At 44.1% G+C, this 20845-nt stretch overlaps 1 protein-coding gene across 10 annotated transcripts in view; it reads right to left on the bottom strand.

Annotated features, from left to right (window-relative positions):
• ANKRD17 (ankyrin repeat domain 17) overlaps window positions 1-20322 on the bottom strand; it is an 85943-nt gene extending 65621 nt beyond the window's left edge. For 7 of the 10 annotated variants that reach the window (XM_035547552.1, XM_035547574.1, XM_035547560.1 and 4 more), the window contains exon 1: window positions 19997-20322. In XM_035547552.1, coding sequence (XP_035403445.1) covers window positions 19997-20314 — 318 coding nt within the window. In that variant the 5' untranslated portion in view covers window positions 20315-20322. Of the gene's footprint in view, window positions 1-4901; window positions 5092-19996 lie in introns of those variants that run through there. The other 3 variants (XM_035547585.1, XM_035547619.1, XM_035547590.1) reach the window with 3 other exon arrangements.
• Between the last annotated feature and the right edge of the window lie 523 nt (window positions 20323-20845).

The raw sequence follows: 20845 nt of genomic DNA, 5'->3' as shown, positions 1-20845 counted from the left end.
TCTCTGCCTCAAAATAGAGGCACGGTTAGAAAAGGCAGTATTAGGGGGAAAGCAGTTTGAAGGGAAGTGATTCCTATGTTTTGTCTGAAAGCACGAGACAACGATACAAGAAGGGCCCTGGCAGCTTCACTCTGGTTTCCACTCACCTCCACGAAGCTGCAAGCACACACAAGCTAGCAGGGCCTAGGCGATGGCCATCACTGCTCTTCTGTCAGATCGACACCGTTCTGTCAGTTCCATGGAGCCACGAGAAGAAGGCAACCACAGAAGTTTCTCACTACATAATCAGTTGCACAGTAGATCAGTAAGCTGTGCAAATAGCTCAGCCAGCAACTTGAGGTAAACTACAGAAATGGACCAGTCTTCTCCAGCTGACTCAAGAAGGGGGCAATAGAAGCATTTTTCCATCAGCATTTCCTAGAAGCAGGGCACATGCAAATTTTAACATCCTGCTCTTCCTTGCTGCATTAGCCTCCCCATGACTGTTGTTACACACCTTGGCTGCAGGTCAGTAGGCATATTAATACCATCTGAGAACAAGATGATTGATCAAATTCAGCCTCCTGTCTTCTGTTAGTTACCAAGTTCAGCTTACCTTCAGGCTCATCTGAACATTCATGTGAGCCATGTTCAGCTACCTTCCAATCTCATTCACCTGGAACACAAGTCCCTCTCTCAGCAAGGTAGTCCCATCACCTCAAACAACAACCAAATGATCTGCTCTTCTTGAACTTGGGGTAAGCTATGCCACCATCAGCTAGCGATTGACAGACAACTGCATGAACACTGACCGGATATAAGCAACTAACAGAACATAAGGTCATGCCCAGCAGAACACACATCCCAAAACAAAGCTCAACCCTACTCCAGAGCACAACACAACCTCACTGCATTACAGCAGGCAGAAGTGTCTCTTCCCTTACTTAATGCCTTGCCATGATATCCCACTAAACCTTTAAATCTGTGTGTGCATGTGCGAGGAGAGACATGGGCATACCACAACATTTAAGTGGGAGCATTCTTGTTAACATTAATTCAATGACTTTTGTTTGTTTGTTTTTAAAAAACAAAAGACTGAACCCTATATATCCCACCACCTTGGACCCAGACAGTAACATAACCGATATTCATCACATAGGCTTGGGACTATATGACCCAAATTTTGTAATGCTACCTTAAAAAAAAAAGACAAGAGTACAGCAGTGTTCCAACTTACCTGAAAATAACACATGAAGTAGTTGCTAACAGAAGGTTTATGAAAACTGCAACTTATCTCTAAGAAATGCTGGAGCACATTAGTAGCCATTGTTGTCTTCACAAACAAAAACATTTCAAAATGGTGGGAAAACAGGTATAAAGTTAAACAGGCAAGACAACCCACAGAAACTATAAGCAACAGAGAAGGAAAAATATTAGCCTAAGAGCTAGAACATAGCAAAGATACAAACTAATGCCCCAAGTGAAAATACTGCAACACCATCCCAATCTTCATCTTCACACCAAAAGACCACAAGGTTTATAAATATGAAGTGCTTTGGTGTGTTAAAAATGGCATTGCAGAGGCCTCCTTGATCTCTGGATGTGCATTAGACATGACCTTTCTATTTCACGTTCAGTGATTCCCTTGCTCTTCCTTCTCTTAGCATTTCATCAATAACCCATGTACTCAAGCAGGAAAGTCTCCACTCCACGTAAAGCTTTTGGTCACTATCTAAGCTATGCTCCACTACCTGCATTGTGGCTCTAGACTAATCAAGATGTGATGGAGATGATCCTTTCATATCATCCTGACTCTTACCAATATCAATACTGTATCAGCCACACACCAAGCAACCAAGGCAGGATCTTCAGAGTTGTAAAAACTACTCCATGGCTCCAGTAAACAATTCAGAAGTCTTCAGCAGTTAGGAAATACTCAATGTGTTAAAATAAGAAAGGTGTGTGCTCACAATGACTTTGAGTCTCAGCCCAAAGATGGTGAAGAATATTTACCTTATGCTGAAAAGTTGAAGGATTTTTTTTTTAATGCACTTACTAAGGAACATTAATAATCAACTGCTGCATGTGGGCTGGCATTATACTCCAGTTAGTTTCTGCCAAGCCAAGCACAGACAAACTTTCAAACCACCTGAAGGTCAGAACACATGGCTGCTTCTCTTGACAAGTTTCAAAACAACACAGGGAATATCAAGTCACCCCTCTGCTTCCATAGGCTTTGTAAGTGCTTTTCTGTACACCAGAATACAGACCGCACCCTCATCTGTCAGGAAGCAACATACCTCCTTTTCTTCCAACAACAAAAAAGTGTTTGTTGATTAACTCAAGCGACCAAAGAGCAACTGCTGGTTTATGCCTCTATTTGAATGCCACATTTAGGTCTCCTGTAGCACAGTAATTTCTCCAGCAGCACGAGCCAAAAACTGAAATGTTATACCAACAACAAAATTTCTGTCATCAGTTAAGTCACATTAAAAAAGAGGTATTGCCAAGATATGCATATCAGAAGAACCAAAGGAACAAAAACTAACTGCAGCTGAACCCCGTGGTATTTAAATTTGATTCAGCTGCATTCCTTTGCAGTACTTTCAATACCAAATGCAAGTAGCACAGCCAGGACCCTGTTCACCTTGAGCTGAGAGCAGGAGAGCCAGCACAAGGTCTGCAGTAAATAAAACCTTCTTTGAAGGTGGTGTAAGAGTGCAGCAGCCAGAACACTAAATGACATCCTTCAGGCTGTTGACCTAATGACTATTTCTGCCTGCAGTTGCATTAAACTTGCTGGAGAAATATTTTAGTTTTATCCTCAGAAAGGAAAGCAGAAGTCTTAGGGAAAAACATTTCCAAGAGTCCTGCAACTTCAGCAACGACATAAGCCAACACAGAACATGCTTTCACCTCATCTCATTTCACCCTTTCCCCACAGAAGTGGCCCTCACAAGAGGGCAAGCTTGAACATGTGAACTAAGAATTACTTGATTACTATCCATGTTTTTCAACCCCAAAGTGATTTTTGCCCCAGAAGCAGCCACTCTCTCCCTGCGGTTAGGACCTCTAACACCATTAGAGCCTCAGTCTCCAAGCAAACTCATCGACAAAACTACCATGCTACAGAAATGCCTTTTTTTCTTCTGTTTTAAGCTCTAAGCAATGTATAGGTGAAAAAATTACTGAAGATTTTGTGAAAATGCAAGTACTGCTTCATCTGAATTTAACTCAATACCAAGCAGTACAAACTGTCCAGTAAGTGAGATCCAGCTTAGACTCTGCTACCTAACCAACAGCAGCTCTCCCAACCTTCATGCCACTCTTTGACTGCTCCACAGGAGACAACAAGCCCTAAAAAGAAGAACAAAACACAGACACAAGCACACTTTTAAAAGCTTCAATAGAAACAAGTCTTGAGACGACCAAGTTTGACTTTTGAATCCCCAATGGGAACTCCAGACAGCTGCGTTTCATGTAATGATGCACTAAGATATCAGAAACTGCCTCTACTGCTTCTACAGTAGATACAGTAACAGAGTAGTAACAAAGTAGTAACAGAGACGCAGTCACTTTATACACACCTGGCATCATGCAAGCTATGCAGCGACTTGATTTTTAAGGATGTTTTGCCTGGATACAGTTAGTCTCATTACCATGAAAATAACGTGCTACAAAACCACTGAAAGCTACCAAATCCATACTAATCTGAGAAGCAAGAATTAATTGTGTGTGAACCAAGCAAACCCAAAATACTGCTATACTAAGACAAGTAATATACTCACTTTTCCAAAAATAAAAAAAATGAAGCAATGACAAGTATTTTATTAACTCGGCATACCATGGAGCTGCACATGACAATTATAGCTCACAAGAAAAAAAAGAAAAAGCTTTCCACATTCATAAAGACAAATGAAGTACTGAAATGTTTTTCTGATGACAAAGAGCCCAGTTCACGTTTGGTCTTCCTAGCTCACCACAGAAACCCAGCCACACAGAAATACCGGTAGCAATGCCTTGTCCAGACATCTCTAACAACTTCTTAAGCACACACTGCGCAGTTGTGTTAGCATTCTGGATGTAATTGTGCTTAAGTCACAGCACTCACAAGGAAGTTAACACCAACACTACGTGTTTTTATGGATATAAAATTTTAGGCCAAAGAGCAGCATGGCCATTCCGGAAAAAAACCTACCGAACAAACATCACTGAAAGCAGCATTTTGTTGAAGTTTTGGCAGCTGCTAAAACAAAGTAGCAGCTTCTCCTTATAATTAAGACTACATGCAAATACTTGGAAAAGTCAGCTGGCAACGCGATTGTGCTCTTGCTTGCAAAACTAGAAACACCACCACTACCACAACAACAAAAAAGCCTTCCTTGAACTGCAACAGTTACTTGTTAGTACAATGTGGACTACAGAGCTGTGTCACTTGGAGATTCCTAAGCCAGGCTCTCCTTCTTAGGCTCAAAGAGCATTTTGAAGTTTCACTCCAAGACAGGAAAACATTTCTTTCTGTAACACAGGATCCGACTTCTGCAGGGGACATAAGAGCAGACTGTACCTACTCAAGGAGACAGGAAACACAGGAATCCCGCAGGCCTATCACACACTATGCAGGATCAGCCCCATCTATGAGATGCATGGTGACAGCCGGTCATCCTGCGTCAGGTCCCCAGACATCAACCCCCCGGGACCAGAGGGCTCCCCGCCCCTTGCAGGCCGCTGTCCGGCCGCTGGCAGAAGACAGAGGCAAGGTGGCAGCGTGCGGGGAAAGCCCCGGGACCGAGGGCTGCCCAAGACCCGTGCAGCGCCGAGCAGGGGCTGGGAGGGGAACGTGGCCTCCCGCAGCCCCCGGGGGGCTCGGCTGCCACCCCCAACCCCACGCCCCTTTGTTCTGCGGCCCTCTCCCGCCCTACCTCCAGGATGTCCTCCAGCACGTAGGCCTCCATCGTGGCGGCCGTCACCTCTGCCCAGCCTCAGTGCCCGGCCATGCCCTGCTCCCCGCCGCCTGCCGCCCCCAGAACGGACGGACAGACGGGCTGCAAGCCGCCCGGCACCAGCACGCTCGCTTCCCACCCCCCCCCCCACCCCCCCCCCCCCCCCCCCCGCTGTCAGCACGGGAAGAGGAAATGGACGCTTCCACCCAGCGCGGGGCGGGCGCCTACCACCCAAGCGCAGGGGGGGCAGCCGCTGTCAGGGCTGCGGCCCCTCGGGGGTACCCGGGCGTTGACCGCCAAGGCCCAAAGGCACCATCCCGAGACAGCCCCGCAACTTGGCACGGCTTCGGACACGCGTTTCTGCGCCTCGCCCCGGGCGGGCGGGTCGTCTTCCTCCCGTGGCCTCCGCAACCCCGCGGGAGCGAGTACAAAGGGCTCGTCGAAGTCTCTGCTAGAAAAAAAATAAAAGTTAGCTCGGCCTCCAAATGCTCCGGACGGGGCCTCGACCTCCTCGCCCAGCCCAAGCGAGAGGCAGCTCAGCGAGATGCCCTGCATGCTCTTGCCCTGCCACGCATGGGCCAGCTGCTTTCTGACCCCAAAAGCAGACATGGGTCTGTTTGCGGCCTCCCTCTCCTATCCACTCGTGGTAGCACTGCACACCCCTCATAACCCTTAAAAACAAAAATACCCAACATCTCAGATCAAGCAGTACCACACAGCTGGCTCCCTTGCTTCTTTTTTTGGCCTGTGATTTGTCTTCCCTTCGCAACAAAGCCTCCTCCAAACAGAACACAACTGTGATATCCATTCTGCACATAGCAGGTCACAAAAATCACCTACCCTATTGGCAGCTTTCAATACATTTCATTCTCCAGTTTAAAAAAAATAGAATAAACATCATTGACCCCATAAAAATCACCCCCAACTCATTTTAGCAGAGCACAATAGGCCTTTTGGCCAAACTAACTTTACATTCAGACTGGAAATGCTAACAAATAACTTCGTAAAAACTAAACATTTTCTTAAAAATAAGAACTTCATTGGTAACAAATATCCTCTCACAGCAAAAATATTTTTAACAAGTTTCTGACAGCTGCCCAGTCTGCCTCAGTTGTAAAACCTCCTAGGCAAGTCACAGTTGACCAGTCCAAGTTTTAGGCACAGCCCTGTTCTCCTGTTACAGTTTCCGCACTTGCAGCGATAAATGAATGGAAAATACACCCTACTCACCTAGCAGAAAAACCCTCACTTCACGAGAGCTCTACACCTGCTCACATGCTCCATCCTATTTTACCACTCTAGGGAACGCCTCAGATTTATCATCTTTTCACTAGAACTTACTCAAGGAGCACCTCCTCGATGGGCTGTTTGTCTTCAACACTGCCTTGAGCCTGTTTTCAGAATTTGTTCTTACATAATTATAAAGGGCATGAGAATTTTTCTGTGACATCAAATACCTCACTGAACCCTTGCTTGCCTTTTGCCTGTTCGGAGAGGAAATTTGACCAGCTGAGGTACCACACCAGAAGAGCAACGTGACAAATGCAGTTTATTACTATTGAGTCTGCTATTCAACCAGTTCTCCAGAACAACAACAAAAAATTAATAAAAACCTTTTAGGAGGTTAACTCTGAGGACAATACATTTAGAAACAATTTTTGTGAACTTCAATACATGGAAATTTACCAACAGCACGGGGATTCTGCAGACAGTACTGCCTTCATGCCGTCCTATTAAATTTTGCTGGGCATGCGTACTTGTAACAGCAGCTAGAGTTGTATTAATCTTCTTGGCTATCTAAGTTGCCTTGAGGGATATGAATCATACGGACATCTACCTATCCCTGCCTACTTTCCGTAGGAAAGTGTTGTCCACATGAAGAATCACCAGACAAAATTCCACAGTTCTCTTCAAGCACTACTTTCCAGTCATTTCTGAGAGCCTTGGCAATCCCCTGCAACTGGTCCTGCACTGTGTTGATTATACAGAAATGTTAGGCAAGTACAAAGCTAGCCCTTCCAGCCTGAAGCATTCCTTTAAAAAGCAGAGCTAAAAAACCCACAAACCTCCCACGTAACAGCTATGTCTCAGAAGACCAGTTCCTCAATCTTCCAAGCATAGGAAAAGAAAGAACAAATACCTTATATCACCCCAAAAAACATAGAATGCAAAACCTAGTGTTAAAATTAAGACATATTACATACGACAACACTGAAAACGTTTTCAAATGGAAAGACAGCAGAGCAGAACAAAAGTTGCTTGATCTACACGAAAGGAATAGCAGCACCTTCTCCATTTTCTACTGAACAAGTGCAAGATTTTGAGGAGAAAGAAGCTCATTTCAAGAGCCAAACCGTTTCCAGTCCCAACTGGAAGACAGAGTTGTGTCTGCAACATAACATCATTTACAAAACCATAACCAAAAGACCAGCCCAAAGCTTGACAAGTTTTTACACCATCACCAACACCACTAGTGCTATGCAAGAGCAATGAAGAAGGCAGCTAACAAGCTAACCAGCTGCACATTCCACTGAAATCATGTTCAACACTGGTTTGCTTTCAATTGGGATCCAAATACTCAGACCTCCCCCTGCTCCCTCACCTTCTCCTCTCTCCTGGCCCAGCAGCGTATCCATCACCTGCAGCCCTGTGCAAGGCCTTCAAAAGAAATATTCTTTTGTCAAATGACATCCCCTGCTTCACTTAGTACTTTCAACCCATTTGAAGTAAGGAATTACAAATTCTAGAAAGCTGACTCCCAACACTTTAAACTTTGCAGTGCTATGATATCCTCAGTAAAACAACTGCTTTGATGCAGACTGCCATTCTGATCCTGCAGGAAAAGCAGGTATATGTGGGCTGGGGAGAATAGGAACCGCTTAAACGTATCAATTGTTTCTTACATCTCTGTTTAAAACCCAAAATCACAAAGTTCACAGCTCAGGAAACATATCTTCAAGTTCTGCAAAGGTGAACACAAAGCCATTTCTTTCTTTTTTCCTCAAGTCCAGCTCTATCAATTACTTTAGCTTGCTGTTTTTAGAAAAAGCATCTTTTTCTTTTTAAAGCATCTCAGCTTCTGTTGAAAACTTACCTTCATTTTTCCTTACTAGGAAGGGTATGAGCTAGTCAGCATCCTCATCTATTACAATCTGCTACTAAAAAAGCTTCTTTCTTCCAAAAAAGCGGTACCTTCAAAGAAAGCAAGCTGTCCAAGTCACACGCGTCCATCATGCTGTCTCATGACAGCTCCTTACATTCTCTAAGTTTAAAGTAAAGAGAAGTCCTTATGTTCCCCACACAGAAGGTGGAAGAGTAAACGTTTCAAGTGCAGCTTGAGCAGACAAATTTATCATAGCACTGCTTAAAAAACTGAACAAGTCCTATTTCAAGCTGCGCTCAAGCGCGTAAGACCAAAATGCATCTTGAGATAGCAGCATTCAGTGAAAGCCAAAGCCACGGACATTTATAAAAAAAGACTGGTTTACTCTGCGGTATGTTCCCCATACAGCAATGGTAACTAAAACCAAATGAAAAACATATGATTTGATCAAAGGGAGAGTAAAAACATTTCAACGAACAGTTGTTCATGCAGGATGAAGTACACTGTGAAGCTATGAACACTGAGGCGCTGGCGGACACCTTTTAAAAGGAAAAAATATTTCCATCTGCCTCCTATCACACGTGCCACCACCAATTTTGAGCTCGCATCGCTCAGATTATGTCACCCTGAAAGACAAGCATTCTCACAATTGATCTGGGAGAGATTCTGGCACCCAGAAATGTAAGCGTTTCAACAATTGATCAGACAATTCCCACTCTTATATCACAAAAGCACATTGTTATCTACTTACAGCTGATCAAGCAGTACTGGTCACCAACCGCCCCGAAGCATATAAACACAATTTGTGTGCATTTCCAGAGCCGAGAACTCAGTGTCAAGGTTGGGTTGTTTCAACTGTGTCCCGCTTGGATGCTAACACCTTATTCAGCAGAAACACGAGGTGCATTCGTTATTTAAACAACAACATCTTGAGCACAGGAAGGGGGAGAAAAAAGGCAAGAAGCCTACCTTAATTGGGAGACCTACTAACAAGCAAATAACTCAGACACTACAGTTATCCACTACCTAATGTACACCTCCTCCTGCAAATACTAACTTCCAGCTTTGTGTTTTGTCCATTTCATCCTTTTTTAAGGGAGTGATGATACTCCTACCCACATCCATTTCACTGGACTGTGCAAGGTTCTTTCAATCTGCCCTTAGAGTAAAAACAGTTTTTCAAATCCCTCTAGAACTAAGTCAGAATTCCATCTCTCCCAAACTGATACCCGCAAGTGTAAACACTATTGCAGATAAGGTCAATACCCTGCCAAGTTGCACTAACATTTCTCTACCTTCATTACAGTCTAAATCCCCACCTGTGCATTTACTCTTCATTACTCCATCACATCTAGTAACTAGGTTAAGTAGCCACAAAGCCACTAAACATGTTCTTCACCCTCTGCTGCTTCTGATACCATTCATCATTTAATAAAAATATATATATATATGCCACAAAAACATGACTTCTTGGTCCTCATCTGCGTTGACTCTTTTCCCACAGTATACTGTTATTTCCCCCCTCCCTTCACCTCTTAGAGCAATCACATCTCCACAGTTGTCATTCGGTGCATAATAATCCAGTTAAGTGAACACTGATACAAAGCATTTCCTTATCAAATTCTAATCCAGGATCTTCCCATCTCCATTTTCCCAGCTGTAAGCCAAAGAAATATTTCAGCAATTCTACATTTAGGTGGGAAGTCAGTAAAAAATCAATTTGAATCTGGTTTATATCACATTTCTAGGCCTATCCTAACGATCATGAAAATGAGCAGAACCCATAATACTATACACAGTTTTTCTTTTAGAAAGCTCTTAATCTCTGCCGGCATCTTCAAGTTCACAGATTAAACAAACCATCTACAAGAGCTACTGCATTCATCAATAGAAATACCAAAAGCCTGGAACTGAACAGAGAAAAGGCTGTTTAAAAAAAAAATGCTGAAGGAGGAGGAGCCCAAAAACAGAATTAAAACAATGAGAGACTTCTGTGTTGACTATAATGCACTTGTCGACTTCTTGTTTCATCTGAAGCCGCTTGGAAGATGAAGAAACACTGCGAACCTCACAGCAGAGCTCAAAGTATTTAGTATGCGCACGGTCAAACTGGCCACCAGGTTAAAATATTTGTAGCTGAACACTGCTTGTTCACTGGAGTTCAGTACCTCCTGTTGCCCACTTCTTTATTGAGTCTTCCAAGTGAAAACCATGGGTTCAGTTTTATCTCACATCACTAGAAGAAATGCACAATAATTAAGCCTCAAACATCTGCCTTTTCCAATTCAAGATGCACGGACATTAAGAGCCTCATTTTAGATGAAAACTAATTCTAAAGGTTTATATGAGTACAGAAAAACGAAAAATCTTCAGAGGTCTTAAACAGCTTTGCTATACAACACTCACTGCACTGACACTGAGGTCCCCTCTCAGCCCAACCTAAGTGCATCCTCTCCATTAGAGGGACCTCACCCCCTACACTTGCATTCAAATTCAATCATTCGCCTCAAGGAAATATTTTACTAAGACAAATTTTAATAAATGCTTAAGAAATTACTCTGAGGTTAAACAAAACACCCACTTCCTGTTATCACAAAAAGTTAGGCAAAACCATTTAAATATGTCCCAGACAGCATACAGAACACTTGTTTCAACACACATTGCTCAAGTTATCTCTATTAACAGCGTATGCCAATGGTTTGCAAAGACTGCGTACTCTGCAAAACCCATCTCTGGATTATAGCGACAGCCACCGCTGAAGACACCTGCCCTTCCTGAAAGTGACTGTTTCATACTTAAAAACGGATTTTAAATACAATTATTTGTGAGTACTATGAGTATTCTTTTTCAATTCTCATTCACTGAAGGAAGTGCTTACTAGGTAGTACTACTTGACCCGCTTCTTCAGAAGCGGTAGCATCGACTGAGTTAGCGAAGGCAAGACATCCACTAGCTAACCGAGGTTTCAGCCATGCTCTAACCTAACGAAGCAACGCTGGGATGGGACAGGACAGCACACAACACTACAAAGCATGGGGGGCACCTGCATCTGTATTAGCTTGTATACCACAAATGACACTTCGCAGAGCTGTTGGATCAACATGCAGCTGAGGAAGACAAATCCACTCATTCCCACATCCATGAACAAGGCACATGGCAAGCTGATACAACAGCTCAATTCCAGACTCCAAAGAAGAAAAAAAAAAAGCAACCAAAGAACTTCTTGCAGCTATTTCTCCTTCTCCCTTTGTACCCATGTTAGTACCTTTCAGGCAGACCACAGGCCAGTGACCTACTACAACGGGGCTTACAAACCTTGGGCAGTGTACATGCACAGTTGGTAATAGCTCAGAGTAGGATTCCCCGTTCGTGGCAGAAGTAAGCTGTTAAATCAACTCATCCAATTATGCCATGCTGTATCAGAAAGATTACTGAAGAACCCAACTTGGGTAGACATACTAACACGCTTTTAGAAACCCATCTCAAAGACCTAAGTAAATTTAGAGTGGTTTTTACACACAAGTTGTTGACAAGCACAACCATTTCCCACACACATAGAGTTCAGAAAAGCCCTTTTGGAAGTTTACGTGCTAAACTTTGCTACTATATTTATGAGTGAGGAGATCCTTGATCAAGCTGATGCTTCACAAAAATACCAGCATGCTGTTATGCCAACTTTCACTTCTGTTAGTGACTGAGATGGACAGAAGGCATATGCTCATCTATCTAGCAGCCTGTTAAGTTGAAAGCAAGTGCTCTTTTCCTTAAAACTAGCTTGGTGATTTGTACTACAATTGCCACCCTCCTCACAGTCACGCTTTGTGACCGTATTGTACTGGTCCAAGTACAAAATGACTCCTTTGCTGGATTCCACCAGATGACAAGAGAGCAGCGAGGGTTATACTTCACAAGTGCGGCAACGTTTTAGTGCAACACCGCTTCCATTCTCTTTCGCCCTATCCCTAACACACTGCTTTAAAAAACCTTAAGAAATGCCAGAGACAAAAAAGTGTCAGCACTGATTTTATCTCGAGAAGCTTTCAAGTTTTAATACTGAAAGGAAAAAAAAACTCTCTACACTATTTATCTTTCCAGGACTCTGCCAGCCACTTACAAATGCAAGATCCAAAGGAACTGTGAAGAGGATTACTTTGCCCTCTAATACCACAACTCACAGATCTGTAGCATTCTCAACAGCCCTCAAAGAGGATGCAAGTGTTTCTTTGACAGCCATTTCAATGAGAAGTTGCACCAAAAGAGGCAGTCCTCACCCCTCACACTGTCCAAGCTCCCAGCTCTCCGCTGTGTCAGCGCAAGCCCGTGTGCGGCTGCCTGACAAACTGGATCATAACCCCATCAGCTGTAAGCACGCTTTTTCTGCTGCTGAGTTTTTTTCGTAAAGGAGATGACTTCCCAAGCAGCTTGGAGGAGCAAGGACTGCCTTTCCCCCCTACACCCCAAGCCCTGGAGTCACTGCAACCTTCCCACAAGCCCGATTCCCCTGCCTGCACTGCAGTGGGATCAGCACCCACACTGACACAGAGGCTGAGCACTCCAGGAAGAAGCTAAGTCACATCGTGAGTTGAAATTTTCAACTTGATTAAAACATTGTTCACCGTTCTGTGGAGGAGAACAATTCCCAGCTGCACAACAGCTAAGGAGGAAAATTCCGCTGGCACAACACTTCAGGACAAGACTGAACAAAAGGGGAAAAATACCTCAAGTTTTTACATGGTAAAGCTCAGGTACAGGAAAACATCTGAGTCACCAAATACCTTACAGACACAGATGTACGAGGGACCTCCAGCTTCTCATTAATGTTTAGTTCTATTCTTGTGTGTGGGAAAAACCAGGAGGAGAGAAGTGACCTTCTTCCTCTTATCTCTGAATCAGTCCCTGCCCTAGAGAAAGGTTTCAGATGTTCCCCTTCTGCTGAAGCTGTATTTATTCCATAAACCAACCCTGGCAAAGGCTTAGGAACCATCACTCCTTTCTGATTAGGGAAAACCTGAGCCCAAATACAAGGTAGCATCCTTGGCAACAGAAAGAAAAAGTCTTGTTACTGTGAGAAAGATGCCTTCAATTTTCACTGGGGGGGGGGGAGGTGGGGGATAAAAAGAATCAGGATACGAAGTTAACATATGGATACTTAACTTCTTGAACTTGAGGAGAACAGAGGCCAAAACCCCTAACTGATACTCTAATACCCTAAACAGTGACATCATTTCATCACACTACATAATACTCCAACTGTCTTTCTAGCTCTACTTTTTAGCATCTTAACAGCTGTGTATCTGGACACGCTACCCACTGTTGATGGATAACATATAACACCATAAAATCCTAATTCAAGCTAAGATATTGGGGTGGAGCAGGCAAAAAACCCTCCGGGTTAATTTCAGCTTATTTCCTAGAATATACCACCACACTTCTAAGACTTGAACTTCCTGCTAAAACACAGCAGAGGAAAAGCAGCTGCACATAAAACAGTAATTTCTATTTGTCACAAATAGCTTTGGGTAATGCATACATAATCAGCATGCTTACAACACTCAACCTTAAAGAAAATAGTGCAAATATATTTAGAGCATGTTCGGTCTCATGCCTGACTTTTAGTCTGGTATAGAGCTATTACCTAATATGAAAATAAGGTGATAGAAGAGTTAACAAACACCTCTCCATGGCTTTAGCTCTTCAGACAACAATAAGTGTAGGATTGCATACAGGGTGGAAAAAACGTGACTGAAGTACATTTAGAATACTGAGAAACTCTCTGCGTACCAATTAGCACAAAGCACTGACTGCTTAGTGAAAAATTAATGGAAATGCTGCCTTTATTGCTCAATTATATACTTTTTTTTTCCTTCAGGTATCCCGGTCATCATTGCACAATGACTGTACAGAGGTCAGCAGACGTCACACACCAACACCAAGACGTTTACATTCATTGCTGAGGCCATTCACATGTTCCTTTTTTTTCTTCCCATATATATTACTCAAGTGACCTTAAATGAGCCTTTTACGAGCTTTAAGCCTTTCCCTACTCAAACATTCTTTTCAAAGCATCCAAAGTTATTTTGAGAATGACAGTATTGATAAAAAAAATAGCTGCAGAAGCTCTATGGATACAACACACCTTCAAGATGCTGTGTCAGTTGAGTCACCTAAAATACCAACCATAGCATCCAGAAAACAGAGGCACGTCATCACTTTATAAAAAGGAAAGCTGCCTACCAAGGCAGCCACGGATCTCGCCTCAAATGGCTTAAAATGCAAATAGGTAAATTGTGTATTTTTTTTCTATTTTACTCAGAGTTCATCAAATCACAGAATGGCTTGGCCTGGAGGGGACCTTAGACCATCTAATTCCAACCCCCTGCCATGGGCAGACACCTCCCACCAAACGAGGCTGCCCAAAGCCCCATCCAGCCTGGCCTTGGACATTTCCAGGGATGGGGCATCCACAGCTTCCAAGTTGTGAGGGCTTGTTTCTTTAACCTTGGGGAAAAATAAACAAAAAACCCACCTACATACTTATCCTGGATCTGCAGTGTTAGTTTTTAAATACCTAAATAAAACTTCCAAAAAATACATCCTAAATAAGAACAAATAGGTTTCCAAAACAGAGAGGAAGAAAACAAACCTAACTAATCCAGTTTGACTTCAGAGTTGACAAACAAAATGTGCTCGTATCTCAGCTGCATCTCTTCCAGAGAAACTATTCTATGAAGAACTAAATTGCTAACTTAAAATAAAGGCATTTCATTTCAGGCTGCAGATTGGAGTTGTTTAGAAGTACATTTCCTGCAGAAATACCTAAGGAAGTAAACAAATTCATGTGGTCCCACCAATATCTGATTCCACTTTTTATAGTCATCTTATGCAGGGTGCTTTTTTTTTTTAGACCCAGATATTCACTAACAACTTCAATTCAGTAGAGTACACACTCACACCTTGAAGAATTATTTTTTAATATGCACTAGGCCTAGCCAGACATCATTAATTAGCTCAGGATATCTAGGATCTTTCCAGGCACATCAATGCACCGCCCTAGCCCCTAAATTCATTCCCCAAGCCCCTAGCTCATTCCCCTGACTGGCATACGAAATCTAGTAACTTACCTCCTTCGATAAGGGAGCATGTGCCAGACATCACCTACAGAGTGAGGCCAGTAACAACTGAATAGTGGTTAGTGGGAATGGCAAAGCCAGACAAAACATGATTCCCATTTTCCAAATGTTAACTATTTCTTCCTGGTCAGTTACAGCAGATTTCACCATTGTGAAAACCACCCACAGCTCTACCAGCCCTGATATTTCAGTATTTTTGAAAAAAACCCTTTACATACTTCCAGGCCGTCTCAAATTCTACTCATCTTCAGAGTAACAGCAGTGAAGCAAGACATACTGGCTCTTCAGCAGCCCTGCAGAAGCCAAAGGCCTCTTATTCCAGGAGTCTAACTAAAACAGTCAGGATAAAAAAAAAGAATTAGAAAATAAATTTTATGTTTGAAATCAACAGCTTACTTTGACACTTAAATACATTATACCTGTGTGCTTCTGACACTTGAAGTCACATCAGTAAGCTCAAATTTTCAGATTAACACCTTCTATCCGAAGCTAAAATAAGCTGTTAAGACAAACGTCCTCTGGATGAAGAAATTTTAGAGGACTGGGGGCGTTCTGTTGTTTTTATTTACTTCATCTTACTAGCTCAGTTCAACTACTAATTCTATTGCAGCTAAAAAAATGAACTTTTATCTACAGAAGCTGCCAGGCCAAAGTAAAACCAAGAATGCTTAATAAACAGCTAACAACTCTCCAAAATATCCTTTGCATATAGCAGTGCTTTCAGGTATACCTAACGCTATTGAGGATTGTGTTTAACGAAGCAGATTTGCAGAAGCCATCCAAGAATCCAGTATCAAACTAGGCCCTTTTGGGGGTGGGGAGACTAGGAGAGAACCACACACAAACCTAAAACTGATATACAGCTGCTTATCAAGAAGCACTTGGTCAAGGAAAAAACTGAACTCACACACTTGTGAAATGGATATGATACTAAGAAAAGGAATTATAAACTTCGGAGCCAGCTGCAAACATCCTGCAAGTTCAAAGACTTAAATAAAAAATCAGCTTGTAAGCAAGCTTCATATTACAGAGTTAAACCTTTCTGTGTTTAATAAGGGAAGTCCTAATGCATTCTGGACATCAGACTCTCAAGTAGATATGACAACTTGCTTATTTCTTGCAGCATTTTACTATTTATTGAAGACAAACATTTAGCTAAACTGGTGCATGTAAGAACACTTGCAAACTTCTGCACACTTACATATTTTATCTGAACCTGTCCAGATGAACTGCTAAACCATTTTTTTAATCAAAAAAGATAACAAATAAGGAAGTTCTTAACTAATTCTGATGTTCCAAAGCTTCACAATGTCGCTTCTCCCTTTTTTTGACTTGTGTCCTTAAAATCATTCTTTTAAGACACTCAGAAGAGAAACCTTGGACTTGCCCCAGAGCACATGGAATGTGATGAGCAGTTTTCTTTGTGTTTCACAGATGTACTTATCAGCAACACACCATGCTAAGCAAGGGTGGAGGGAATGCTGCACAGAGACCCAGTAAAAAGCAGAAGCATCTTCCCAGTCAGGATGCAATGAAACCTGGCCTAAGAATTCTTCTTCAGTGACACTCCCCACACAGCTCTGAACACAGAGAAGCACCTTGATCTCACCCTTAAATGTTTAATGTGTCCACCTATTAAGTTTTCCACATGTCACTACACCTATGTGATTTTTGCCTGAATGCACAGAACCTCTGTGAGGTTTCATGTGATCAGGCAGTCCTAGTTAACCATACAGCTCCTTAAACAGCTTGAGATTACCTCTTTGATAACAAAACCACTATGCTTGGTGCATGTGGTCATCATGAAGCAAGGCCAGAACTCTGCCAAGAAACATGCAAGCAGACATGCCCTGGTGTGTCACTTCTACTGTCATTTCCCTCTCACCTTAAGATTATTCTTCCTGCACACTGAAAAAGGTTCACTTTCTTATTAACTTTTGGATAATGAAAAGCCAATTTGCCACTTACAGACAGTATCAGACTGCACTACCTGATATCTTGGCTTTTCTTTGGGGGGGGGGGGGGGGGGGGGGCAAACAGCAGTTTGCTGCAATTTCAGAAAGCAAGCTTGAAGTTTGTCACAAACATAGTAATAGGAGTTCATTAAGTTGCTGGTATGACATCTCAATTTAACTTCCCCCAGAGCTCCGTCCGGCGGCTATGCTTCCGCACTGGGATCTGAGTTTAGAAATGGAATGAGATGAAAACATCTGATTACAACTTTTTATTCCATTCCATCAGCTCAGCAACAACTGAGCCAAAACAATGTCTTTCCACTCTTGGGGTTTTTGTGATTTAGCGTCTGCCAGGTTTCCAATTATAACTCCTTTGACTTGTTGCTACTGCACTCCCAATTTTTAGAACCTGTTTCATTAACAGTCAAATCTAGAAGTACTTCAGTTTGGAGATTAGAGAGGCCTTAATGTATTAAGCATGGGAAAGGCAAAAAATAGCCTAACAAACTGCCCTAAGTTCACCCAGACAATGAACAGAATGGCTGGGAGGGAACACCATCTAATGCAGTGTTTCCACAATAGTTTCCATTTCCAGCAAAACCATACACTTAGATTTGTTTTTCATTTCATGTGCCTTCAGACTGCCAGTGGTCAGAAGACCGCAATCCAACTGCTGAAAGCCACACAGGCTGCACGCATCAAGTTAAGTCTGAACTGAAACAAGTAACTAAAACAAAAAATTGCTACCAAGAAATCCCACAGTAGAGCTCTAACTTTTTTTTTTAAGCTTTTAAAAGCCAAAATTAAACTTCAGGTTGCTTTCAGATGAGGAAAACTCTCATTCGCTGACAACACTCAAAAGACATTTTCTCCCCAGGAGCCGTTGGGAACTACTTTGAAGTTGGACCCCCTACTCCCTTATCCAGGCCATCCTCATGTTCTCACTCCTAAAAACTGTGATTTCAGCTGTGCATATGCTACTGTACCGCACCACTCCATCCTGAAGTCTGGAGAAAGAAGACAGAAGAGCTTTTTTAAGCAACCTGAATGACAAAGAATTAAGATAAATTAAGCAGATAAATTTCCTCACATATCCTGGACTTAATACACTCCACAGCATTAACTTGTCCGTTATTTATGAGCTCTTGCTTCATATTTAAACCCAGACCACCCAACCTGGGCAAGCCTTCCCTTACTATGACTAAGACGAAAGCGTCAGGGAAGCTTCCAGATGCCGAAACTGCTTCCCCAGCTACCTATACCTACAAGACATGGAATTTCTGTTAAAAAAAATAAAGTGTTATTTAGCCTCCTCGTAATATTTTAATGGTCACTTGCTTTCTCACCTCTGTACATCTTCAAGCATATAAGATAGGTACCTATGGCTACATAAGGTACAGCATACAAGCTAAGAAGGCTCACATTGTCCAATACTACCCATACCTTTGTTATCTTCACCTTTCTCATCACACCATCCTCAATACCACTGGCAAGTCAGCTGCATAAACAGCCCCTTCAACAAGAGGCTCCAGACCACAAAATTAACCTACCTATGATTTTACCAGTAAGTCCCACTTGACATAAATTCCGTTGAATTCTGCTGCACCATACAGCTCATCTTGATACCAAACCACCAACCGATGCATTGCCTGTGGCATTAGATAGCCTTCACCCATTTGCCATGTAAAACTCAATGGACTCTGCTCAAGAGTATTTCAAATATCTGTAGGACTGCTAGATGGCACAGCAAAGCACATCAAGTACATGAGCATTGCTGCCTAACTCTTAAGCTTTACAATTTGAAAACCTGTACCTACAGGATGCTCACTTCGCTAAAAATAGACACTGAAAAAACAAGAAGCCAGACATAATTACTTGTTAATTGAGACAGGCGCTCTCTATGTGCAATTTATCTCACAACAACTAGATATGAAGTTCCTTGTATCTACTTCTGTAGGGAAAAAAAAATGCAGAGTGCTTCTTTACCCTGGAAAAACCGACCATAGTAACAGCCAAGCCCTTCCTGAACTGTATGAGATTCTTCCTCCTTGCTCATTTTTCATTTCTAACCCAAAAGTAGAACATGCCACTAAACATCAAAAGTACTTGGAAATAAAGTTCAAAAAAAAGCTTAAAAACTTGGAGTGGACTGCTCTGAGGATGCTGTTCAGTAAAAGCAGAAGTGACTGTTCTGTGAAACGTTACTGAATTAAAGCTACTCAGCAAACCAACTCAGCATGGCTATTTATGCAAACAGGAAAGGTGCTTCAAATCTTGATTTGCCTTTTCCAGTGATACCAACCCAAAAAAAAACAACATGAAATGACACCAAGTTGACCATGCTTTCTCGTGCTTCTTTCAGCACTGTATTTGTTCCTTCTGACCCAAACCATTCTTTGATTCTGTGGTATATAAATGATGGCTGCTGACAGCTTCAGAGAGTTGTTTGGACATGAGCAGAATGCCCAGTGATCTCGGGAAGCCTTTGCTCTAGCTGCAAATCCACCTACTTTTATTGAAAATGAGCTGTTTACCTGATACGGAGCGGGGACTGCTTCCTAGCCACACACCCAACTCAGGCTTATCCCCCGCTCCGGGCTGCGATCCGGATTGCCCCTTGGCACGTGTAGACACAAGCCACCCCTTCACACGTGCCCACGGAGCCACACGAGGGCAGGGGCCGCCTCGTGAGCCCCGGGGCACTCCAGGGAAGAGGGTCGGGAAGCGAGGGGCGGCCCCAGCTCCCCGCCGTGCCCCGGTGCCGGCCGCCCCGCCCCGCCACGAGGCGGCCCGGTGCTGCCCCCTTCCTCCCCGAGAGGAGGAATTATGAAATTATGAAACCCAGGCAGCGAGGCAACCCCCACACCTAGCCCTCTGGGGCCGTACCTCGGAGACCTCCTCTTCTTCCTCCTCCTCCTCCTCCTCCTCCTCGTCCTCCTCCTCCTCGCTACCGTTGTTGCTGCTCTCGCTGCCCCCGCCGCCGCTCTCGCTGCTGCTGGCCGCCCGGCCGGGCCTCCCGCTGCGCTTCGCCTTCCCCTTCTTCTTCAGCAGCAGGTCGCACACCCGCACCAGCCCCCGCGGCCCCACCGCCCCGGCTGGGCACGACGAACCGGCTCCGTTTCCTCCGCTACCCCCCTCCGGTGGCCCCGGCCCCGCCGTGGCGCTCCCGGCCTCGCCGTCGCCTCCCTCCGCCGCCTTCTCCATGGCCGCTCCGCCCCGCTGAGGGACGAGGAAGAGGAGGAGGAAGAAGAAGCGGGGCGGGGGGGGGCAGCACCCGGGGCTGCCGCCGCCGCCGCTCCTCGGTCACCTCTAGCGCCGGCGCCGCGGCACCTCTCGCGATACTTGTGCCCCGCCGCGGGAGCGCCGGCAGAGCGGCAACGGCCGCCGCGCGCGCTGCAACGGCCGCCGCGTGCGCGCTCCCGTTCCTCGCTCCCGCTCCTTCCTCCCCCCCGCCCGCCCCTCAGCGCCTTCCTCTTCCTCCTCTTCCTCCTCCTCAGCTCCCTCCCGGCGGGGCCCCCCTCTCGTGCGTGCCTCGGTCACCGCCCCGGCGCCGGAAGAGCACGGCACGTCATCACCCGTCGCGGCAGCGCCGTTGCGGCCGTTCCTCCTCAGCCCCCCCTAGCTCCGCCCCTCCCGAGGTCTGTCAGAGCGGGCGTGAGCCACAACCACCACCCTTTCGCTCATCCCTGTCCCTGTGCCCGTTCCCCCAAACACACAACACTGTGTCAAACTACA

This window comes from Cygnus atratus, chromosome 4 (genome assembly GCF_013377495.2).
Source record: "Cygnus atratus isolate AKBS03 ecotype Queensland, Australia chromosome 4, CAtr_DNAZoo_HiC_assembly, whole genome shotgun sequence".
Lineage (NCBI taxonomy): Eukaryota > Metazoa > Chordata > Aves > Anseriformes > Anatidae > Cygnus > Cygnus atratus.
This window is presented reverse-complemented; position numbering and strand designations above follow the sequence as displayed.